Source organism: Dendrobium catenatum, unplaced genomic scaffold (genome assembly GCF_001605985.2).
Source record: "Dendrobium catenatum unplaced genomic scaffold, ASM160598v2 fragScaff_scaffold_1096, whole genome shotgun sequence".
Classification (NCBI taxonomy): domain Eukaryota; kingdom Viridiplantae; phylum Streptophyta; class Magnoliopsida; order Asparagales; family Orchidaceae; genus Dendrobium; species Dendrobium catenatum.
In genome coordinates, this window is record NW_021319558.1 from 230,489 (window position 1) to 257,247 (window position 26,759).

A 26,759-nucleotide genomic window follows, 5' to 3' on the forward strand; every position below is an offset into this window, starting at 1 on the left:
CTCAAGACAAATTTACCAACCAAAGTTAATGCATAAGGAGCAGCCAGTTGATCCACCACCGAATCCTCAAAAGGCAGAGCCGGATAGACCTTAAAAGATGATTGAACAAACTTAAATCTCAGAGTCGATTATGAAGATCCAGAGAGAGCCACTTTTAAAGACTGCGTTTTCCCCTCAAAACTAGAGGAAGAAATTGGGTTCGATGACGATGGGGTCGTCATCATCCCGCTTGGAAAAACAAAGAGAACAATAAACTCAAAACATGATAGAGATCTAGTTAAGAAGAACAACAAAAATTAAATGAAACCACAAAAAAATCCAAGCTAGGATGACCAGAAATGAGCGCACGGAGAGGAGCCCTAAAATCGCCCAGAAATTGCCTCAGAACAGGAGCCAGGGAATCGTTGTGATCTTTTTGGAATTACACACACATGTGATTTAGTCTTTACCAAATCCCTATCATCGTGTTGAATTAGAATATGCACTTTAGGTCATACTGGTGATAGTGTGTACATAATAATGTGCGTGGGCTCTTTTTAAGTTTCTCTCTCCTCTTTCATTTGTACTACCCATAAATCCCTCGTTATATCCTCCAGATGTGATTGTTCTTTATCTATTGCTTTGCATGGACTATTTTACTCAAGAAACCGCCTTTATCCTTCAAGATCTAAGGGAAATCTTTAATTCTATGTCCATATTGCCCACATTGGAAACACTCTCCTATTAAAAAGAAAAAAACATTAACATGGTTTTACTTCCATAATGAAAACACTCTATATTACTTTCAAACTATACCATGGATCATATTTGATATTCACTAAATCTAAAAGTCTTCTTTTTACTAACCATGTCTTGCTTAAATAGAAGAATTGCCAGATCATACTCCACCATCCTTGATCTCTCCACTAGCTCTAAAAATTCTCTAATCCTCACGGACACTAATAGATATCTTAACTCATCTCAAAATCGATGCAAAATTTGATAAAAATTTTCTTTAACAATACTAATTTATTGATAGGCATATCTTGCTAAAGCTATAAACTTACATTCATTACAAATCACTATCTTTTTACCATGCTCTAAAATCATAAAGGCTTCTTGCACTTTCTATCTTGCTGACATGGGCACAAATATATCATTGAATGTACTAAGAAACTCTTCCCACTTAATATGGGAGAAATATTTCCTTGAAATTTGTCTTTCTTTGTCCAATTGACCATGTTTTTGCTTCTCCTTCAAACAAGAAGATTTCTTGTGGCACTTTCCTACTTTTTGGGCACTGCATACTATCAAATATTTTCTCTATTCTCATAAATTAGTGTTTTATTATTTGGGGTTCTACAAATCCATTAAATAATGGAAACTATAATTTATGAAACATCTGCAGGTGCCTATCTTCATCGTTATCCATAATCCTTTATTATCTACCTTGAGTTTAACTTATAATATTGGCAACCATATAGGTAAGCCGTAACATGCTGTCAGAAGACACTAGAGCCAAAATTATACTTTATTCAATATGTACATCTTTGTCAATGGGATCTACCAATCAATTGATATAATTCTCTCTTAAATTAATCAACTATAAAGATTCAACATACATACACATAATTTAATTAACAAATCTAAATTGAAAGAAATTTATCTTTGTAATCTTCTTAATTATTACTAGAGCTACTATTTATTCATTAATTTTTTATTTAGCAAAATTCACTATAAGTCATATGCTTCAAAATATAATTACATATTTATTCTTTCAAAATGTTATTATAGTTGCTAGGAAATCATTGAATACATTGATCTATCTTTCAGCTCCTAACTATAAAAGTATAAAATGAAATACATAACAAAGTAAAATGTGGAATTACTAATAAGCCTCACTCTACATGGTCCTACCTCTTTCATAAATCTTAAATTAAATATATATAATGAGCTTACAAAGCACAGTAGGCAACTAAAACTATAAATACTTTCAATACAAGACTTTGGGAATCAATATGTATGATCATCTCAATAATTATCAAGCTAGTAATCATCATTATATAAACTAAAAAACCTATGAAATCACTATGAGAATAGACATGATCAGTAGACGGAAAGTCTATCACAAAATATTGGAATATGTCAACATATAAGAAAATTAATAAACATCTATAATATAATGTCTAGTTCTATACAACAAAACATAAGTTGATTATCTACTAATTATATTCATGCCAATGATTCCATCGTCTATTTCTATCAACCATTTTATAATATATCTGTGTGTCATATCAATATGTCATACTAGTATACTATATCAATATGTCTATCAATATATATTAATGTCTATGTCACACGCTATGCCATGTTATATCAATCTTAATGTTGGTTTTACCAATTTTGTCTATCAATAAATTCATCTGTTCTTATGTACATGCATATGCACATATGGATACAATTTAAATGGCAAGGCAAGACATCCAGTTAGTTAAATTGCATTTTTCTTATATCTTGCATTAATATTAAGGGTCGGGTGTCACATGGCTATCTTGTAAAAATCATCAATGTTTCCTATTGGCTTATCTTGTCCCCGTATGACTTCCTATGTTGTATCTTCTATCTTGTGTCTTATATCATATATTGGTATTACATAACAACTCATAATTTGAAGTCACAAAGATGCATACAAGATAGCACTGTGCTATTTCGGCTCTCCTTTTCCAAATATTGAAAATCACAAAATTTGTGACTTGAGCCGACAAACAAATGGAACTAGCCCTTTAAATTTTTTGTTTAATTTCAACTCACTTGAAGAACAAAATGACCAGATTAATCAGTAAGTCGAGTATGAGCATGTTACAAATATATAACCGATGGATGGCTTAGATGTTAAAAGAGAAGAAAGAAAAGAAAAATTCAAATGCTTATTTGATTCTTGTAAATTAGAAATATATATTAAAATGATATTACTTATGATAATCATAATAACTGTGATAAGAAATCTGCTAAAATTTTAACTTTTGGAAAACTCTTTAATATTAAGAATGTTATTTATTCAAACAAAATAAATGCGAAGTAAAATATCAAATATTGATTTTCATCTAAAAACAATCATATGAACCCTTAAAGGGATTTTCCAAAAATAAATTGAGGCATATGATGCATAATTAAACTTAACTAAATTAAAAAGCAAATAATCAGTTGCATAAGAGTAGAAATTACAGCCCTTATTTTTGACAGGCCAATTATGACATTCACACATGCATATCATACAAAAGACTTGAACCTAGGACCACTTAGTTGATAGGCTAAGCACCCAGCTAACAAAGCAAGGTGTGTTTGTGAATATATATATATATATATATATTCATGACCTCCAAAAATGTTGTCAATGCCAAACAAAACCGCCAAGGAAGCGCTTGGTAAGACCAAAATTACTTCATCATTCATTTGCAATAAATAAATGGAAATGATTGTACCACATGTTTATAAATGCAGGAACTTTCTAATGATACCATATATAATCATGACAGATCCAATCTGCACTAAACTAAATTTGGCGCCTCTTATTTCCACGAAGAAGAATCAGAAGACAGGAATTTAAGTATTAGACCAGAGTAAGTTGCAGATTTTCTTAATGAGTTTAATTTGCCGGAATATCGATGGAATTGATACACATCAGTGATGGCCATAGCAGAGATACCTGCTCCATCTCTACTGCTTATCATCTACTGCAATGTTTTTGTTCCTTAAAGAGGGAGGGTTGATTGTTGGGATTCAGCATTTATTTTTCAGAAAATTTTCATTTATTGCTCATTGCCAATTTCTGAGTTGTCGGTCACTGTTAATTTGAGGATCTAGGCTGTCTCTGAGAATTAATTGCAATTTCTCTATCTCACAAACTCATCCATCGCCTTCTGCAGTTTGTTCTTGCCTGACCTTTGTTCTCTTCTTCAAATACCCCAAATTTTGTGTAGTCACCTCTCTCTGTCTCACTCTCTATCTGTCTATCCCCTTTCCGCTTCCCTCCCTCCTCTCTCTCTCTCTCTCTCCCTCTCTCCCCCCCCCTCTCTCTCTCTCTCTCTCTCTCTCTCTCTCTCGCTCTCTCTCTCTCTCTCTCTCTCTCTCTCTCACACACACACACACACACACACAATGATGATCAGAATTGAGATTATTTAGGTAAACTTCTGTTTCTCTATCAATAATCTTCAAAATTTGCTTCTTAGACCAAAATATGATGAAATTGTACAATATTTATGCCACACCAATGCTTTCTATTCGAGCGGCATCTTTCTGATATCTGTAGTGTAGTTAAGTTTTTTTTCTTTTTTGATATATGTTTTAGTTCATAGTTTGATAAATTTCTTGTGTTCCCTAATCTATTCTTTTATTGAAGTATATAAGTTGCCAAATAATGATGAAATCGGCAGATGTTCACTAAATTTGGCCATCTCCGGTTGTACAGTTGTTTTTTTTTTTTTTTTCAAGAACAGTTGGAGTAGTTGTTGAATTTTTCGTAAGTTAAAATGTATTACCTAATCACAGAGGTTGATTCCTGCGTAAAAGTTTGCTCCTGTAAATATAAAATTTTAATGGCCAAAATCATAATTGATTTCTACATCAACTTGATTAAAGTATTCTAACTATCAGCCATTTATTTCTTTCTGAGTTTTAGGGCTGATCTAATAATAGATTAACTTAAAAAACATTTTTTAGGAGATTTAATTGACTATGTAGTGATTTGGTAAAAGAAATACCACGTGTTCGGACATTTTAGCACTTCAATTCTATTACTATTGATGTTTCAATGCCTATTCTTCTTTTCCATTGGAATCTTAGCTTTTACTTATGTTAAAGGGGTTAAAAACAAAAAAGCATAGTATGAGAAAGCTTTGCATTGAACATCTTTACATCTGTTGTTTAGGCATCTAGATGATTAAAGAAATATATGCCTGGCCCAGGTTATCTTCTCTGGCAGGTTTCTTCTTCCATAGCCTTCCGCATTCTCTACAATAAATTTTTTAACATTATGTTAGAATCTGTGCTTGCAAGTAAAGCTTGTAACCACTCTCTCTCTCTCTCTCTCTCTCTCTCTCTCTCTCTCTGTATATATATATATATATATATATGCTGGTATATAGATTCGAGATATCACACATTTTTTTAAACATGTGAGTTAGCCATTTTGTTTAAACATATCATAAATTAACTTACTACGGTTTTATTGACAATGAAGTATAATTTTTTTCATTACTTCAATAATTGATGAATTGCATCAAATTATGCTATTACATAGAATGGCATTGGAAGCCAATTATACAAGATTGAGAGGGACCTATTTTGCCTCGGATACTTTTGTTTGTTGTAGTTTCTCATTCGTATCCATTCATTGCAAAAATGATTGTACCATCGAAGAACTCTGATGTCTAATCGAACAGCTATTTATTATTTAAATTATGGGTCTTCTTTTGTTCTCTTATTTTAAGTAAATGATTAGTTAGAACATCACATGCAAAACTAGGGCCATTTCATTTCAGTGTTTTCTGTTTTCCTGCAATCACTCAATGAAGCAGTTTTTTCCACGGAGCTTCACTTAAGCAATTTCATAGCGTCCTTTCGTTGAATTAGGCTTCATTTGGAACGGCTTTCTTATTACTTTGTAAAGCGGCATTCTAGTACAAAAATTTTATTTTTGGTACTAGAAAGCTGCTTTAAGAAGCAGAAAGAAAGCTGTCCCAAACGAGGCCATAATCTACATAGAAAAATCTTCATGCGCATTTTTATTCACCAATTCTCTTGATCGTTTTAATTGTAATATTCTTTCTTCCGGCAAAGAATCCTGTAAATATATATTTGTTTGTACATATAGGCCTGCTAGTGAGAGGATCAGGGCATGAAAAGTGATTTTAATTCCGAAACAGGAACTGACTCTATGGCATCAACTGAGACTCCAATACAGGTGGTTGTTTCTATGCATATAATATAGAATTTACAATATGTTTTCCTAATGTTCTTAAGGAATATTTTGGATTGGATCTTAATACAACATGGCCTCATGGTGTTCCACAACCCACGCTATTGAAATAAAACTTGGTATAAATTGGCCTATTGGTGAAAAAGAATATTTATTTTAGAATGATATGAATAAGGATAATCATTTAGTTTCTTATTAATAATAATGATAACTAATCAGGATATACATACAAGGATTTGAATATTGCCTGCAAGCTAAAATTTGTTTAAAGCATATTTTCATTATTAAATTTTGTTGTAGAATCCTGATATTACTGTTTGAATTTGTAATGAAACTGGCATGAGAATTGAGAGCTGCAAAACAAATTCTTAGTAGCAAAATAAAAATTTCGAGAAGCCAGACAAATATATAAGATTTCAAGAAATCATGACATGAACTGTAGAGTTGATTCTTATTTTTAAAATTGGTAAATTATTATCTAGTTTTTGCTTGTCATATTATACCGAAGCATAGGGAGTGTGATACAAAAAACTCAATATTATATTATGTGTTATAATAAAAATAAAACAGGAATTTGAATTGACAATCATTAATCATTTGTATATTTTTTTCTGACAGAAGACTTCAGATTTAGTGATGGAGATTTCTGTTCTTGAGAAAGAAATTTTATATTTGGAACGCCACCTTCTTTCTTTATATCGATCTGCATTTAAAAATTATTTTGCTAGTACTCCGTGTATTACCAACTCTTCCTCCAAGTCCCCAGCAAGCTATGGCAGAAGTTCAACAGTGCAAGAAGTTAACAACCACTCTAAGTATCAAGCAACAACTCCTGTTGAAGCTGATCATACTAATGATGAAGTCAATCTTTTCCATATGGAATTTGGTGCTAAAGAAATTGGTTTCAACAGCTGTAGTCATATGAGATGCTCTACTGCTCTTGAACCAGCATCAAGCTCAAATTCCATTTCTTTTCATTCCCATGTTGTTGATCGAAGAACGGTATGCTGAAAACCACGTTATATTCTATCACCGTATATATATTTGTCCTTATACTTAATTCCTTTTATCATCAAAACGAATTTAACCTTTGACGAAGCCGCATTCCTTTGTGACAATTAACAGAAAATGAGAAAATCTCTTTCTTGCCATCGCACTCTTGCCAACTATTTTGGCACTACTATTCAAGATCACATACCAGAGACAGTATGGAAGATTTCTGAAGATATCATTAAATGCATTTCATCTGTCTACTGCAAGCTCACAAGTAGCACAAATAAGCAGATAGAGCTGTTACGTTCATCTTCATCTTCCTGTACTTCTTCTAGCATTTTATCTCCTGAAAATCCTTCCAACAGTTGGAGCCCTCAATTTTGGTGTGAAACTGCATCAAGTCCCTGTCAAGTCAAGTTACCAAAACATAAACATGATCCATACAAAGATATGATTGAAGTTCCAAAGATCTGCATAGATGACAACGGATTTGAATTCGCCTTTAAGATGCTAAAAATTTACAGGTACTCAATTAGCTCTGGTTATGTTGTCCATACTCTTAAATGTGATAGAATACTCAGTTCTGATACCAATACAAGGTTCCTTTGATAAAATAATAATAATAATCTAATTGATCATCTAATATAATTATTTTCAACTTCATATAATCTTGTCGTTACATTATCTTTTCATGCCACAATATGTTGGGTAGACATAGGATTCATGCTTTTTATAATGAATTTACACATTTGAACGATAGGATATAAAATACATCAAATACTTTTTTCTCAAATGTCATTTAAATGACTAATCATTGTACTTCTGTGATAAAACTTATTTTTAAGATCCTTGATTGCACGACTAGAGGATTTTGACCCAAGAAAAATGGAGCAGAACGAGCAGCTTGCTTTCTGGTTGAACATTCACAATGCCTTGATGCTGCATGTATGTGATTTTCAACTTTACACAGATCCATATATTGAAATACATTATGCCAAAAAATATAATAAACCTCTTGTTCAGGCTTTTCTAGCTTATGGACTACACAAGAATCAAATGAGGAACACCTCTTCAATAAATAGAGTAAGCAGCAAGCAAGTTTAATTCACTTAAAACAGGATCATAACCTTATTTTTTTCTCTTAAGCTTTGATCTTCATTATTGTCAGGCAGCATATAATATTGGAGGATGTTCAGTAAATATTTATATCATTCAACATTTAATCCTTGGAAGCAGCCATCCGCACTGCCCCTCTTCGGTATGTTTATATTATAATCCGTACAAATACATCACCTTGAAAAGATAGTGCTAATTCTTCACTATAAAAGTAATGTAATTAATTCCAAGTAAGGTCTGTCTTTGCTTTTAAACATATTCTTCTAATATTTGCAGCATTTCCGCTCACTGTTGGCATCAGCAACGAAGTTTAGAAAAATTCATAGCAAGCATCCATATTCACTTGATCATCCTGAACCTCATGCTTATTTTGCTCTTTGTATTGGAGCTTCCTCTGATCCTGCAGTAAGATTTGAATTACTTATAAAAACTTTCTTTGATTATGTTATTGTATAATAGAGTATTGAATTTAGTCTCACGTCTACTAGTTGAAAAATATAGTAGTGGTGAAATATTAATGACTTGGTACTCATCTATTGTGGGCTTCGAAAATTCGCGCATCGGCTTCTCCATGGACCATATCTTTTCTTTGTATGTGTGATATAGGGTAAGGAGAGTTTTAAGAAACTATGTTTCGAGATAAATTTTCAAAAAGTAGATTGAGTTTGAAATAAAACACTACCCAGAGATTTATCCTTCATTTTGCAAGGACTTTATGATCTAAGTTCAGATTTCTTATAGGAACAAGCCCTTATTGTTAATTAGCCCTCCTGATAGAGAGAGAACTTTCGTTTAAGGCTAGTCAAACATGTACGTAGAGATATGTGGTATCTGGTGTATAGTAGCAGCATGAGTTTAGTTTTTGAGACTTAATATTTAAAATTAGAAATTTTACCATCTTGCGCTTAAAACGGATGGTGGGGGAAGTCATGATGGAGCCAATCAAAATCCTATGGTTCCATCATCCCAGGTCATCATGGTCCCTAGTCTACTTAGTTAGAGGAGTTAATCGACCCAACCTGACAAAAGGACCCTTGTTGGCAGCTATGTGTTGCTTCGTGCAATGGTGCCATATAGACCTCGGGTGAATATTTGTCTAAGAGGATAAATTTGAATTCATCTTAGCTAATAGTGGGTTTTGTGACCTATTAGTTATATCATATTGATTCATTTATTTAAGATTTAACATCGTTGGGAAGCATATGGGCTTTGACTATGATCATAATTTAATGGTGTCATTTCACAGTAAAACCACCCGGTTAGAGGAACCCAATCATAACCGTTTCCTAATGGTGTCATTTGGCTGCAAAACCACCTGTAAGAGGACATGTGTCACATCATTACTGATAGGAGATTGTTTGAGAATTAATTCAAGTGATTTTCTCAACTAGGCATTTACTCTTTGTGAGCTAAGGTAATTTTTGGATCTATCCACCTCGACAAATTATTGCGTAGGGTGGATGAGTTTTGCTTTAAATTATTTGGTGGTTTACTTCATTTTAAATATCTTGATTTTACTTTTTGGTGATTTATGATGTGAATTTCCATAAGAACTTGAGAGGCATTTTTAAATATTTGAGGTCCCCTCTAGTTGAGATTTTCTGTCAACACAACCATCATTAGGGTATTTATGAGCTATTCTATTTTGTTGGTTGAACATGTCGACTTTCTCAAATTTTCAACATAAGTTTGGGTTTGTCCTCAGCTTTATGTCTTTATTAGTAAAGTTCTCTTATTTTTGACCCTTAATGCCTAATATGATTATATAAAACATATGTTCTGGTTGATGTTGCGTCCGTACATTTCTTTGACTATTCGAGCCGTGTTAACTTCTATATGTTCACGTAGAAGAATCGGGCTTGAATTTGGGTTCATTTCTTGACACGTCCAGCATTATCAGACATCATATGTGTGCATACATCATGCTTGCTGAGGCCCATACAGGTATATACATTTGTATGAAATTTTATATGTTACAATGTATATGTGCTGTGGACCTCCGAAAAGAGCACCGCGCAAACGGGTCGATTGGAAGGGCAGATTGGATCATGCATACGACTAACTATTGAGGATAGAGGCTGACGCCAACACACCTCGATGGATAGTAATATACACGACCTAGTCACGGGTTTCCCCCACCCGATGCAAGAGCTCGAATGGGGTTTAGTAGATTATGGGGACCAAGTTTCCCACGGGCGCAAGCCCCTGTGCTTAATTACATCCCAGGCCGAAGCCCGAGAAAACTCTCGATTAAGGATTATACATTATCCTCTCTTAAAGTGGGATTGGCACATGGGTATAGACTAGGAAGTCCTATCCAAAAGGAAGAAAGGTCCGAAGGGCTGAATCAACATGCGTGGCTCATACCAGCATTCGGAGGCTCTAGGGTACTAAAGAGAAACTGGAGAAAGAAAAATCAGGCAATCAATCACATGCATGAGAGAAGGATGGAGGTGGCGTCATCCTGCGACGCGGATAAGTAGGATTTATAGTCCCCGAAAGGAAGGGACCTACCTACTATTTAAGGCATACTACGAGACCGAATGTAGTAGCCTCGAATCCTAAATCTAGGTTGGGCTTAGTGCTCTACGAACACTAAGACCCGTATCCTAGCTAATGCAGTGCAAAACCTGGACTTACCCCGGCCTGGATTGGGGAGCCAGCTAACCACCTAATCGCTTTAAAACCATGATGTCAAGTCATTTATGATAGATGGGTGGGTGGTACAGTTGTTTGAAAATAGGACCGACATCTAGAGAGTTTCCTAATTCCGTAGGACTAGGTGGTTAGATGCTCCTAGCTAATGCAATTAAATTTTAATTAGTTGGTATACTAATGCAATGCATGCTAGTTGAATTGTCAGCTATGAATGCTACAGAACTTTAAACAAAAGCTTAAAAAAATAATTTTTTTTGAAAAGACTGAGTCTCCCTAGGTCCGGCACTTCATCCTCATAGGCCAGATTATCCGGACTCTACCCGCAGGCAGGGAGATTCTTATAAGAAGAGAGAGAAGATGCAGTAATTGCATACGACCCTGGACGATTCCGGCAGTTCCCTAGGTTCGTTAAGTTTTCTATATTATTTAAACTTAATTTTTAGAAATTAGTTACGAGTATAAAAAGTTTATAAGTCTTAGAAGAGCCTAACGAATCCAGGCGAAAACAAAATCGACATGCAAGAAAAGAAAAAAGAAATAGAAAAAGCAGGTATTTCTACTACACAACCAGGAAAAGCTATTCAATATAATCCTAAAAATAAATCATCTTAAATGTCCATACGCAAACTGCCCTTATTACAAACCAGATATGCAGAAAATAAAGTGGCCAGGGCACCACTGCCAACAACCCGGATTTCTAAGCCTATGACAGACGCAAATAACTTTGAGTGGGATATTGGTTCTTCAGGTCTTCAGTCTTCTTTGGATCATTCCTCCTTGGACTCCTTGGAACTCTCCTCCTCAGACTCCTTGGATTCCTTGGATTCGTCGTGGCTTGAATATCCAACGAAGAGACAACTTCCCCCTTGGAAGGGGGTATTGCCTTTTCTCTTTGGATATCTAAAGCCATCCACATCGATTCTCCCAAATGGAAGAAGACTCATCCGCTATGAGGATGCCTTCTTCTTTTGGGATTCAAGTGGGATAAGAAATATCCACACTCAAAGATTATTTTCATAAACTCTTAACTATTTTACAAATTTTTACATCCATTTATAAAAGACAAATTCTCTCCCTGCAGGTTATCCTAAAAAAATCCAAAGCAGTTTATTATAAAAATAAAAATGCTAACATCATTGATCCTGTGCCAAAGCCATGCTCTTAGTATGGAGGGTTAAGCAGTCCACCTGTTGCAATTATAATTATTAATTTAGCCCTCATTTTATTTAGGGGAGCTGAGCAAGCAGCCTGCATTAAAATATTATTAGAATCATGATATTGCTCCCCCTTTATAGTTTTGAGCATGGCCACCTGCCCGGAAGAACATATAATATATGTTATATGGCGCGTCCTAACTTAGGGGTAATCTACGCGCTCACATCCAGAGTGCGAAAAAGTAAGCAAACACACCAGCATTTCAAACAGCATTGCAATGAAAACCACGGAAAGCTCCGGCACAAGCAGAAAAATAAAACGCAGCGGCCTAACCTATGTCTAGAAGTGGTTGCTCGGCTAGCAGATACCATTCTCATTGTGATGTTGTAATGGCTTGTGTAGTTTGGATAGGTCATCCTAAGCTAGGTAGGTTAGTTTAAAATTGCTCTGAAAGTTTTAGGTTTTGTTGTAGGTTAAAAATGAAATTTTAATTGAAATTCCAATCTATTAATGATTAGAGTCCATTTTTAGTTAAAATATTTGATCAATTTGAACTTAGATGCATATTTGAAGTTAGTTATATTGCCAATTTTGGAAAGTCTGGGTACTTCTAAACTTAGACTAAGATCCAAAAAGCTCACTATGAGAAAAGGCTAGTTATGGGTCTCCTACCCACTTAGAGAAATACTAGACCCTTAACTACGAGTAATTAGCGGGTAGTACACTAAAATTTGGAGTATTTCTAGGCAAAGTCTATGGAATTTTTCTAAGTTTCGGGCTTAAAATTGACTACGGATTTGACCAAAAAGTTTGATTTCTAATTAGGCTCAATTCTTTGGAATCCTAAGATTTTTTAGCTAAATACTAGCCCTAATGGATTCTTAATTGCAAGTGAGTTTTCCTAATTGAAAATTTTTCATACAATTAGTTTATAAATTTTCTAAAATCGGGGTTATTTATTTGAGTTTTCTAAATTTTCGTAATAAATGGCATTTTTTATTGTTTTGATCCAAATCAACTCCAAACTGACTTGAATCATCTCCAAAGATCAGGGATGACTAGAGAAAGTATTTCAAGTGGTATTGAGGACGATTTGAGATTTTTAATAATTGTATGAGCTATCAGGGCAAAATGGTAAATTCCACTATAGTTAAATTAGGGGTCAACCTGGAAGTCAAAACTATGGGAGCCCTATTTATTCTAAAGTCAAGGGTCAAAATTTCTGGAAATTCAGAATTATTAATGGGTAATTTTTCTGAGCCTACTATGTATTTATTGTAATTTTTAGAAGGTCTCGGGCCTTATTTAGCAGTTTAATTAGGGTTGGTAATTAAGGGGACTAAAGACTCCTAAAAAAAATTCATAGAAAATTCTGTGATGTTTTAGATTTCACTAAGTTTAAGTGTTGAAGTTGTCATGTCATTCTCGGGGTTTATCATAGTCCCTTAGAAAATTTCTAAGTTTGCTAGACAAGTCCTTAAATTTTTGTCCTTTAAGGTGTCGCTACGTTTATAGTCGGTTATAAATCGTGTTTTAACTAACTCTCAAGGTAAAAAATGCATGGAGTACAACAAAATGAAATAAACACACCATGTCCTTAGATCTAGGAGAGCCTAAGCTAAGTGCTCGTGGATGCGACCTACACATGCAATCTACGAAAAAAACAAAAGGAAAGACATCTAATAAAGGATTAGTGAATGATTGGAATTCACATTCACCACTAACCCTCTCCCCCATGATTGCTCTTAATATCTAGAACCCATGTCTATAAATTTCATGAAGTGGCGGGTCTCCCAAAAAGCAAAATTTAATTATAAGTAATTTTTAAAATAGTTTCAAAAATTACTTATAAATATAATATATATTTTTGAAAAATAAAATAATAAAAAGTATGTTCAATCTAATAATATAGATATAGGAGATCCACTGACGCGCCTATCGAGGCCCGGAAACTGTTGAAAATATTTGTATCTTGAAAATAATTTATATTATATTAAGGATAGTAATTAAATAATCAAATAATACTCCAAGACAGAAATCTGCCCAAAACAGCCAAAATCAGGGGGGAAATGGTTTCAAAATAAAAATCACATTTTTTTGAAAAGATCGATGTGTTTAACGGCAAAAAATCCGATTTATAAAACGACGAAGATATGATTTCCGAAGTCTAAACATAATAAAAGAATATTTTAAAATAGTGATGTTATCACTGTTTTGGAAATATTCAGAAAATCTAAACAGAATTTTCACCAAAAATGATTTCAACTGTTACAGAATTCCAAATTACACTCAAGACAAGGTGCTGTGTATCAAAATCCGACTTAAAACGAGGAAAGTTACGCAATTTCAAAGTTAAAGAACATAAATTAAATAGTTTTAAAATAGTGCAACTGGCTGTTTTAAAAAAAACTTGCAACAGATCCAAACAATATTTACGTAAGACTAGTTCCAGAATGTGCAGAATCAAATACGTTCAAATCAAGGTGCTGTTGCGTCAACAACGGATTTAAAAACGAAGGAAGTTATGCTTTCGTAAGTTAAAGGACTTAAAAGATAATTTTAAAAAACTTAAGAATAGTTAAAATAATAATAATGAATAATAATAAATAAATAAAATAAATAAAATAAAATAATAATAATAAATAAAAATCATCATAGTAATGATAGTAACACTAATAAAATAATAGTAATACAAATAATATTACTATTAATTAAAATTATAATAATTAAAAATAATTAAAAAAAGATATTTTACTGTTTTTTAAATAATTTAAAATATACTTAACATTTTTAAATAAAAATAATTTTAAAATAAAGGGCTCGAGAAATACGAGCAAAACGAGATTATCTTATACCGTTCAAAATCGGAGCAAAAATGAATTTTCTGTGATTTTTTAAAGTTAAATAGCTTTAAAAAATAATTTTTATATTAAAATAATCGGCGGCTACCACGTGGCGGGCTCCGACTCGCTCCCGTGGTCCGGGCAATCATTGGCGGCTTGCGCCAATCATGCCGCAATCACGGCCGTATCCACTAATCCACATAAGCATCAATCGCGGCCGTTGATTCCGCGCGGTTTGGAATCGACGGCTCTGATCGAGCCGGACGGACGCGGGATCAATCGGGAGCAGATACACGGGAGGACAGAGGCGGGATCTGACCGGATCGTGACCGTTGATCGCGAGATCGACGGTCCAGATCAAAAGGACGGCGAACCCGAACCCTAGAATAGTATTTCGACTCGTTCTCCCTTGATACTCAACCAAATGACGTGAAATTTGAAACACAGATCCTATGGGTGAAGAGCATTCATGGGGATTAAAACGTTTGGCCTAGAAAGTGCTTTTCAAAAAGCTATTTAACCCTAAGCATTGTGACCTATTCTAAGGGATTTTGAGAGATCTAACCGTCCGATTTTCGCGTTATTGGGCTCGTTGGATTCGTTAAAACGGCAGGAATATTTCTTCTGTTGACATCAAGATCCGAATCTCCTTGGATTGGGCGGTATAAGCCCCGAAAGGTTCGTGGCTTCGGTTTCGTCGGAGTTCTCGCCGCTGGCGGGCCTAGGGCGCCGAGATTTGACGTGGGAAAGGTGGAGGAGTATGAGGAGAGCTCTCACGCTAAGTTTCTCGGGACCAGAGGGGTTAGGGCAAGAGCAATCAGAAAAAGATCCTCAAAATTATCTAAATTTCACTATTTTAGCCTCTTCCTCTCTCTTGGACGGTGGAGATGAGATCTATGATCAATTTCAGAGAGAGAGGGAGTGATTTAGGCGGGTTTTGAATTTCCCAAACGTTTGGAGGCTTTAAATCCCATTAATGGCCTCTTAATTCCAATTAAATAGGAGATTTTGACCCATTTAAGACTTGGGTTGACCAAGTCAATGGCTGACCTGGTCAACCCAGTCAAAGTGGTCAAGGGGCAAGGGAATTAAGCCATGAAACAGATTTGATTTGATTTGGATTTGAATTAGGCTCTTAATGGGCTTAATGGGTCAATTTTGACCCATTAAGACTTGGGTTGACCAAGTCAAAGGTTGACTTGGTCAACTCAGTCCACCATGCTCGTGTCTAGGCAAAATCGAGGTCAACATGTGCATGATGCATTCTGCATGTTAATGCAATGTGTCACCAGGGTGCCGTGCATTTTGCATATCGGGAGATGCATTTGCATGATTCTCCTGCATATTACAAATATATATGCTATGAATGTGCCAGTGCGCATTTTAATGCATGAGAGGGGATATTTTGCAATGATCAGTTATGAAAATGACCCCTTTTGATAGGTATGCTGGTTTTTTATTTTTAAATTGGTTGACGCTTTTTATCCGCTTGTACGCATGTTGCAGATCTAGTGATATGGCATAACAATGCGTCGAATTTCATCTATCTTGCATTGACAATACAATTTAGCTCATTGCATCAGCAGGATTGTATTTCTGCCAACAGATATACTACACAACGCATGCTGAACCTTCCACAGGTGATATACAAGTGAACTGATATATTTGGCATGACAACCTAGCGTTGCAAATCTACAGCCTCAATTTATCAGTAGTTCTCAGTTTTTTTTATTGATTACCTACTGTTGCTTATAGCTGAATCGTAGCGTCATGGTCCATTTATTTCTTTATACAGGTAGACCGTCGTGCATTAACTAATCTCCTTTCAATGCTCATAGATGTTTGCATCTATTATAGTACTTTTTTGTATTTTCTTGCAGATAGTATGTTGTGCATAGAGAGAGTCTTGTAGTGGCCTATAAGTGTTTGTATTTGTTGTGGTCCTGCATTTACTATGCTCCTTCATATTTTCTTGTAAAGGACATGTTGCATGTCAATGTTCAAAGGGGGTCCATTATACCTGCAACATATCTACTTTCATCTTTTGCAGGTAAATTAACATGTTTATTTGCAAACTGATGTTAATTTCTAGGTGAGCTGCATTCGTTTTTTATTTCCCTACATATATTCATCAGTAACTTACTATGCTAATTGCATGTTGACCTTCAGTGTTCATAAATAATTACTGCACGTATCTACGAGCTAGTTGTCATTAACTGAAGGGACATCATAATATTTGTTGTATGTTCTTCATAGTCACTCATAGGCAATGATGCCTATTGCCTACTATCATCCTTGTGTGAACAATTATATGCCTTGCAGGTTCTTCATCTTCAAAGGTAGTTTGTAATATGCATGATCATCTTGACATTATTGCTTGTTAGTACTTGCATTAAGATTAGCATCATGACCTTCAACATTTGTTTTAAAGATTTTATATTAGGTATGTTGTTATGTTTTCCCATTTAATCTTTGCTCGCATGTAATTTATATTTGTGAGTTCTTTTGTATTTTCGGCAAATAGCACATTATGTACGTGACTAGTTATCTACAGTAGCTTGTGAAAGCTGTTGTATTCTTCTTTATCCTTCTAACATTATTTATGGGCAAGTCATTGTGTATATGAGGTATCCTTCAAACTCTTTACATATCGATCGTCTTCATTTCTTGGGGTTTGGTGTACTTGTTGCAGTTAAGCGACATCACCTATATGGAATCCATATTTATTTCAAACTCTTCAAAAGCTTATTGGTCGACAAATCATTATTATCATTGCACATCAAGCTCAACTATTCACAAGAGACTGATACATTTACTTGAAAATTTAATCAATGTTGATTGTAGGGATATCACAACATTCAATGCATGCTATTTGTTATCATCCATATATAGGCTATTGGGTGTTCATCTTGACTGATATTGAGGGAAAATAGGCTATCCCCTTTACAATATTCTCATTTTTCTTGCAGATGTTCTACATCCCTTGCAAGCTACTCATCATTGCTTGCAAGATTTAATATGCATGTCTGTATGTTGATATCGAATGCAGGGTGTTATTACATTCATTGTAGGTTACAAGCACTTACACCATTCATTATGGTTATATCTATTTATTTATAAGCATGACTTGAGATGAACATTGCAAGTCAACTATCATTGTTCAAAAGTTCGATGTTATGACTTGTAATCATATCACATTTTCTCCAATTTTATTATTGCTTGTAAGCAAGTTGAGTTTGCAAGTTTTTTTGTCCATCATAAGCTATTTGTTTATTCATTTGTGTTTAATTATTTGTCATTTTGTGAATTATAGATTCATTTTATGCATTTATTCAAGTCGGGTTTCCTATTGTGCAAGTTTGGTTCTCTGTTGTTTTAATAATCTACAAGTTCAGTTCCATGTATCTATTCAAGTTAAGTCCCCTATTTTGTTAAAGATTTCGACATCCTCCTAGCATCTCCCTAGTTTTGGAGAATTTCGAAGATTCTGAGCCTTTCCCACCATGCTAGATAAAAACGTGTATGATAGGTGTCAAATAACACCACAGACGTGGTCTTCAATCCCACCACGCCAAAGAAATGTGTGTGTATTGCTTTTCGGAGGTACCTATTAGAAAATATTTGTAGTTTTTGTCCACCGTCATTATGGCATGTACATGGGTACTTAGAGAAAAGCATGTACATGGTCTAGTCACCTCACCACAAGCATCACATCGGATTCACTCCCACAACACTAGAGAAAAATATGTATATATGATTTTCCGATTCGCAAGTACTGAAAACAAGATTTTTAGGCTTTCGAAGTTGAGGAGTATTATACATTGACGAAGAGATCAACGGCGGCGGAGTTATGTCTATGGAGGTGACGATGATGTAAATGCTCAGAATCTTTTATTTTTTATTTTATTTTTCTCTTCTTGTCTTTTTTTGTGATTTTTTTCTTCTGTTTACTTTTTTTACTTTAAATAATAATAATAAAAAGATAGGGATGATTTTTTTCTTCTGTTTACTTTTTTTTGGATTAGTCTTAAGATGTGGTATTAGAGTTGATGGTTTAGTTGGAATCAAGTGATTCTTGAGGTTTCTGGATTCCATGAAATTTTTTTCTTTCTACTATTGTAAGCAATCTTCATGAGTGCATTAAGTCCTGTAATGACTCCACATGATTGACTAGTTCCTTTTTGAAAGGAATTGATAATTGATATCATGTTCTGTCATGTGAAAGAAAGATTTTTAAGACATTAAGACATGAAAATATTTTGTTTAATACCATATAAGTTAGTTAAAAACTATTTGGTGCATGACAATTAGTCGTACGTTTAGGCTTTTAGTTTAAAAACAAATTTTACAAATTGTTTATATATCAGGCCAACTATAATCCCCTACTAATCAACACTTACTAATAAATTGTCAAATAATATTGCAGGTCCGTATCTACACGGCCAAAGATGTTCACCAAGAGTTGAACCTTGCAAAAAAAGAGTACATCCAAGCTAAGGTGTCCATTCAAAAGAGCAAAATAATCCTTCCCAAACTTTTATACTACTATGCCAAAGCTGCTTCTATTGAACTATCCAACCTCATAGAGATGGCATCTTGCAGCATGGATGCAGACGAACAAAAAGCAATACGACAGTGCTTCCAAAGAAATGGCCGCAAATCAGTGAAGTTGTCACCATTTACAACAGACTTTAGATTTCTTTTTCATAGGGATTTAGCAAAATAATATGGCACCAATTTTTCATTTTGTAGGTTATAGCATCCCAAACATTACAAAGATTGAATTTGGATCCAGAGTGGCACCTAACCTTTTTGTTTTGTAGATATAGAGTGGAAGGACATTCAAATTTGTTTGAGATTGGTTTATCATATTTAAGCGTTCAAAGAAACCTATGTTTCAAATTGCTCAGCATTCCATTGCTCAAATAAGATGCAAAAAAAAAAAAAAAATCAATTGGAAAATAATCAAATTGCAGACACCTTCTTCCAAAGCACTTAACAGCATAAGATGGCAAATCTATATGTTGTTAAAATCTTTGAATCATTCTATCATTGAATCATTTCTGGGTCTGCATCAAGCTGTTGATGTAGCTTAACCAGCTTGATCTGCTGTGAAAAAAGAGATTCTAGGCACTGCTGCTCTGTACAACGCCCTATAAATCATCCATCATGGCAAACATGAACACTGCAAAAGAGATTCTTCACGGTGCTTCTTTGCGCAGCACCATATAAATCAAATTATGATTTTTTTCTTTCCTCCGGACTATCATTATGCATCGATGACTAAAATTTTACTGTAGTAAACTTTCTTAGCAGATCAATACAAAAAAGTTAGAAAAAATAGAAAAGACAAGAAAGAATACGGTTTTAATCCCAGCACCAGTGCCATAATTATGGAGTACAATCCATGTTTTTAATTTTATGTCTCTGTTTCACTTCATCTTGTTTAAAATGTTGTTTCTTGTTTAATTTTATTCAATTTATTGTTTTCTATAATTTTCCACGAATGCTGAGTCGTGTTTGGTATATTATGGGTAAGCATTAATGCAAGCATTTATTTTGAGCCAACGTTCAGGCTAGGGAATTAGATATCTATGGGTGCTGCAGATTTGAGCTGGAAGTAGAAATGGAGCTGGCTGGCGTTGATGGAGGAGAGAGAGTTCTGTCATGAGGAGTAGGTTGCATGTTATACGAAGAAGTACGTCTGGAAGCTGATTGTCGGAGCTAACCTGCAAGAGAATTGAGAATATAGAAAAAGAAATGAAACAGTTGCAGAATATCAATTTCATATATCCTTTAACTGTGTCTTTCTGTGAGGTATATACATCTACTAGCCAACTTTGGTGAAAAGGAAAGAAAAACTGGTACATGCATAACAGAAAAAAGTAAAGAACGATTGAGGTAAAGGACAACGACCGCAGTAGTGAGGTAGTGGACAGAATGCTAGTATCTGATGCTCCTGCAGACTATGATAGTCCACATCATGTATGCCCATCTTCCCAAGAGCTCTCCTCGGGTGAGGACATATCAATGTTGGCTTCATACGATGGGTGATATTGGTGGATATCGATCACGTTGAAGGTTGTTGAGGTTTGAATATGGGCAGGCAGATCGATAACATAGGCGTTATCATTTATCTTATGCAGAACAGGAAAGGGCCCGTTCTTCCTCGGACTAAGTTTAGAAAAAGATCCAGGAGGAAAGTGCTCTCGGTGGACTCTAAGCATCACTAAGTCACCAAGATTGAAGACTTTGTTACGCCGATGCTCATCAGCCAACTTATTGTATTTAGAATTGGAGTCAGTTCAACTTAGAGTGGACTTCCTCTAAGATATTGTGGAATTGCTGTGCTGTTTGGTTGTTGCAATACTGCGACATTTCGGTATAATGACTACGTCGATCAGGTGATTTGGCATTTTGGTGTAAACAATACTAAATGAGCTATGTCCCGTGGACCGGTTCAGCATCAAATTGAAGGCAAACTCGGCTTGACTTAACATCTCTTCCTATCTTTTAGGGGCTGTTTGGTATCGGATTTACAGCGGGATTTAAGTCGGATTTATGCTAAATCCAGCCAAACAGTTTTTGTGCGTGCGTTAAATCCTGGGATCAGTAAATCTCGGATTTACGGATTTACAGCTTAAATCCAGGATTTAGTAAATCCGAAGGGTAGCCGGATTTAGTAAATCCGAGCGGGATTTATCCGAAGAACCGTGCGAAAGGAGAAAGTTACCTTCACAGCCAGCGAGCTCCGGTTCTTGCTTCTGATCAAAATGTCGTAACTTCCGATCCGGGTTGAAGTCGTCGCAGGAGCGAAGTCGAACAGCCACGAAGGAGCCGAAGAAGCGACGCCTGCAACCTCTACACCTCCTGCAAAAGCAACGGAGCCCAACAGCAACGACGGAAAGAGAAGATGAAAGGCAAACCCTAGACGCCTCTAAGTTATTATTGATTAACTTAATTAATATAATTTACATTATTAATACTTAAGTAAATTAATTAAATAGTTAATTGTATAATTAGTGCATAAATTAAATAAATAAATTAAAATTATTAATAATTAAATAAATTAATTAAATAATTAATTATATAATTTAACTTAATTGCATAATTAAGTAATTAAATATTAATATAATTAGATTAATTAATATAATTTAATATATATCTATTATTAAATATATAATTAATTGTGAAAATAATAATTAATAAGTAATTTGTGCTTAACATATTATTAAATTTATAACACATTATATTTTTTATTTTTAATTATAAATTTATTTTTAAGTTATAATTATATTTTTCACATTTAAATCCCTAACTGCTATAAATCTTGAAATATGTTACCAAACAGTTTCTCAGGATTTAACAGGATTTAACATTTGGCATACCAAACAATTTTCAGGATTTAACACATTTCGGATTTACTAAATCCGGATTTAAAGGATTTACTAAATCCCACTAAAATTAAATCCTACTTGTTGCCAAACAGCCCCTTAGGATGCTCTTGAACTAAGCATCGCAGCATGTTGTCGAGTTTATGGTTGACAACCTCCGTTTGATCATCCGTTTGGGGATAATAGGAAGAGCTCAGCTTGAGATTAATATGTAGACGCTTCCATAATTCATGCCAAAAATGGCTAATAAGCTTAACATCACAATCAGATGTGATACTTCCTGGAAGCCCATCCAAACATATGATTTATGTAAAGAACAGTTTGGCCACATTCATTGCATCAAATATTTTCTTACAAGGCACAAAATGCGCCATCTTTGAAAACCTGTCGATAATTGCCATAATCGAATCAACTCCATTCTTGGTTCGAGGGAGATCGAGGATGAAATCAATACTAAGATCCTCCAAAATCGAATCAGGTGTGGAAAGAGGCATGTATAAACTTGTGTTTTGCATGGTACCTGTTTTTTTTTTTTGGAAAAATTTTGGGCTTAGCCCGTATATTGAAGATAAACTAAGAGATTACAAAAAGAATACAAATGGGCAGAAATAATGCCCACCCCCGCTCAAGGAGCGCCAAGAAATCAACAGACTAAACAAAAAGAGCAGAAAAGTAAACCAGCTCCAAAAAACTATAATCTGGACTCAGATTAACAAAAAGAACTAGGCAGCCAAGCCCCTGGTTGCCCGAAAGCCATCCAAGGGGCGTTCTCATAGAAATCAAACGATGGAGCTTCATCATTGTCCAGATTACTGCTCCCAAACCCGCATAAGGTTCAAAAATGCAGCAGCACATCCGAATACAGGCCATTAATTCTCCCCAGCAGACCTTCATAATTTTTCCACCTGGACACTCTAGCATACAGGATAGACTTGATGTTGATAATCATAGAAGATAAACTGTGAATCTCACAGCCATATCTCCTGCCATTTCTCTCCTTCCATATTACATAAATAATGCAACAAACCACCAATTTGTAATAATTTTTAACCACAGATGAGCCAGGATAATCATCCACCCATTGAAGAATATGCAGCAGCGAAGGTCTCAACATAAAAAACCTTGACTCAGGGATAAAACGTTCCAGAATATGGAAAGAGAGAGGGCATTCAAAAAATAGGTGGTTCACAGATTCTTGACCATGAAAACAAAGCAAACAGTCCTCAGAAATAGAGATATTACGTAATCTCAAAGCATCCGCAGTTCTTAAACCGCCAACCAGAGCAAGCCAAGCATAAACTGAATGCTTTAAAATCTTCTTTTTGAACCAAATAAATTCAAACCAGTTGCAATCAGTCAAATCTTTATAAAAATCCTCAATGAAGTCCTTATGGTAAACTTTGCTACAATTGTTCCAGATTAGACAAGGCCCATCCACATTAGTAATAGGATTGCTGCAAATCAGATCAGCCAAATTAGAAGGAACGCTGGAAGGCAGATTCCAGTTGTGACCCAATATGAGTGAGCTTAAAAACTGAGAATTGAAGAGGTCAAGAGTGATATCACCGCCGAGCTCAATGAATGAGAGGTTGTTGCACCAATGGTCCCAGTGCAATGCAATGGGGGCATCAGGATTGATGACAAAGGAAAAATTCATTTTCACCTTAATAGCAGTAGCGCAGACGGATTTCCAAAACAGACTGGCCTTATAATGGGGAGGCTTCCATGGGGAAGAATAGTAAGTAGACAGCCATTTAGTAAGGGGCGTAGTGGAATTATACATTTTGTAAATAACAGAGCAATATAGAGCATGTTGCAAAGCACTAATCGAAGGCACCCCCAATCCTCCTTTAGAAAGAGGCCTGCAAACCTTGTCCAAGGATACCATATGGAGCTTGTGATTGCAAGAAATTTCTCCAAAAAACAGAAACCTAGAACAGTTTCTCTTAAAAAACTTGCTAACGGTTTTTGGTATGATAGAGCCCCTTATCTAGTATGCAATTGTATTTTGAATAGTAAATTTTAAATACTGCAATCTCCCCGCAAAAGAGAGAAGATTAGCCCTCCAACCTGTAAACTTTTTATACAAACTATCCATAAGAGGGAGGAAGTCTTCAACTTTGAGCTTGGTGAAGGAAATAGGGATACCAAGATAAGAGATCCTGGTAGTGATGTTGAAAATGGACAAGGCTTGACACAACATATCCCTATTTCTTTGTTTCTTAGTAAACATAATGGAGCATTTGTCAAAATTTATTTGAAGTCCAGATGCAGAGGCAAAGTCTTTAAAGACGCTAGCTAGAATATTGCAATTGTCAAGTGTACTTCCCCAATAATTAAAATATCATCAGCGTAAAGGAGGTGGGTAATATGAAAATTACTGGAATGAAAGCCTTTAAACCCTCTCTCCTCAATGAGATTAGATAAAGCATCCATTACCAAACAGAAAAGGTATGGACTAAGCGGGCATCCTTGTCTGAGCCCGACAGTGGATGGGATATAACCTTCCAAAGCACCATCTATGACGGTAGAAAAATTCACATATGAAATGCATGCTTTTATCCAGCTAATAAAAGAGTTAGGAAATCCTTTTTGCAAAAGACGAGCCAACAAGAATTCCCTAGAAACAGTATCAAAAGCTTTTTTAATATCTATTTTAGCACAGAAGATATTGCCACCCCCATGATTGTTTGCCACGTAGAGAATTTCTTTAGCAAGAAGTATACTATCCGTAGAAATACGCGATTTCACAAAACCAGCTTGGACATCTTTAACAAGAACAGGCATAATAGGGTTAAGTCTGGCAGCTAAAACCTTGGCAATAATTTTGTACAAGGTATTGCACAAAGCTATGGGACGATAATCAGAGATAGAAGAAGCATTATTGTGCTTTGGAATAATGGCAAGGGCAGTGGATTTAACACCATTATGAATGTATCCTTTAAGAAAAAAGGACCTAATACCTTTGCACACGGAGGGCCCAATGATATGCCAAGCAGTTTTGAAGAAATGATAGTTAAACCCGTCCGGCCCCGGAGCAGAGTTGGAAGAGCCTTTAAAAACCGCACTTTTTATTTCAGCATCCTAAACAGGTGCAATAAGAGAGGCAGCATAGAATTCCGGAAGAACATCCCCAATAGGAAAAAGGTTCAGATTGAAACAGGTACGGGTTGGGGGATTGAACAAAACATGAAAATGGTTGAGAATAGGGGAAATGACCTCATCCCTAGAGATGGAAGGGTTAAAGGCAAACAAATTAACAATAGATTTAGTACTGCCCATTCTGCGTCTAATTTTGGCATACAAGAATTTCAAGTCATCTTCCCCATATTGGAGCCATTTGACCTTGGCCCTTTGAATTAACCAACTAGCATGCAAAGAAGTAAAATCCGAAATTCTTACATTGATTTCTTTGAGCATACCGCAAAGAAATGCATCCAGAGGGTTAGACTTAAGGAGCCCCAAAAGATCTGTTTGCTTGCCTTGTAGAGAATCCAGTTCCTGATATATAGCTTTGGAAGAAGCCCAGCTAGCACTTTTAATGTCTCCCTTTAACTGTCTTAGCATAGAACATAAGTGAGATAATGGATATCCAGAAAACGGCTTAGAGAAAGCCTGTAAAAGCAGAGCCCAAAAGCTATCATATTTGGTCCAAAAATTCTTAAAAAGGAATCTATGATTAGATTGTGAGGTAACCCCGGAATGCAGAATAATGGGGCTGTGATCGGAGCAAGAAGGGCTCTGATAAGAGCAAAAAGCAGAAGGATATTTCAACAACCAACCCTCATTAACCAAAACCCCATCTAATTTGATGAAGATAGGGTTGTCAGTGCGTTGATTAAACCAAGTAAAATAACAGCCTACCGAGTGTAAATCAACAAGCCTGTTATTGAAAATCATGCTATTAATATCAACCAACGCAGAGTGATGCAAAGAATTACCACCAGACTTCTCAGCAGCAAAGCGGAAACAGTTAAAATCTCCCATGATAGTCCAAGGGACACTGGAGGCAGGGGCACAATTACCAACAGAAGCCCACAGTTCTTTCCTTTCCATAGCATTATTTGATGCATAAATGACAGATAATTGAAACGTAAAGGAGTTGCCAACCAGAACATTACCAGTTATCATTTGAGAAGAGAGCATGGAGGGATTGAAGTGCACCTTGCTAGCATTCCACTTAATCCAAATCCTACCGGAAGAGGAGAGTGCAAAATTGTGGTAATTTCCTTCATTAGAAAACACGGAGTGCGAAGAAGCAAAAAACGGGTCTTGAAGAGAGTTGACATGAATACGATTCTCCAGAATGCAAATCATATCAAGATTAAAGGATTTGACAAGCCTTTTACAGCTTAAAACTTTCTCGGGCTTATTGAACCCTCTCACATTCCAAACCGCAATGGCCGGAAAATACATCAGGAATATGAATGATGTTGGAATTTTTTGGCCTGCTTTCCCTTAGCAGATTTTTTTGGATTGTCAGACGATTGATGCTTCTTGTGCTTGCCAGCAAGATTGGATATATTCTCCATTGACTGATTGCCTTTAGAGCAATCCTCAGACATGTCCTAACCATTTCCTAGATGATTATCTAGAACAGTGAACCTGTTAGGCGAGGTAATACTAGAGGGAGGAGGATAA

At 35.3% G+C, this 26,759-nt stretch overlaps 2 protein-coding genes across 7 annotated transcripts; one reads left to right on the forward strand and one right to left on the reverse strand.

Annotated features, from left to right (window-relative positions):
• Positions 1-3,368: 3,368 nt before the first annotated feature.
• Positions 3,369-19,665, forward strand: LOC110105260. 6 transcript variants are annotated; one of them, XM_020834682.2, is made up of 11 exons: positions 3,369-3,404; positions 3,516-3,599; positions 5,855-5,944; positions 6,578-6,961; positions 7,085-7,476; positions 7,798-7,897; positions 7,976-8,035; positions 8,121-8,210; positions 8,345-8,473; positions 19,151-19,392; positions 19,477-19,665. In XM_020834682.2, exons 3-11 carry the CDS (start codon positions 5,879-5,881, stop codon positions 19,481-19,483), a joined length of 1,470 nt encoding a protein of 489 aa, XP_020690341.1. In that variant the 5' UTR covers positions 3,369-3,404; positions 3,516-3,599; positions 5,855-5,878; the 3' UTR covers positions 19,484-19,665. The 6 variants fall into 6 exon arrangements, with proteins under 6 accessions (XP_020690341.1, XP_020690338.1, XP_020690335.1 ...); XM_020834679.2 differs by having other exon boundaries at positions 6,581-6,961; positions 19,151-19,664; XM_020834676.2 differs by having other exon boundaries at positions 19,151-19,663.
• A 3,288-nt stretch (positions 19,666-22,953) lies between these two features.
• Positions 22,954-24,006, reverse strand: LOC110105262. The gene has a single exon (XM_028698507.1). The coding sequence runs from the start codon at positions 24,004-24,006 to the stop codon at positions 22,954-22,956; it is 1,053 nt and encodes a 350-aa protein (XP_028554340.1).
• Positions 24,007-26,759: the final 2,753 nt, after the last annotated feature.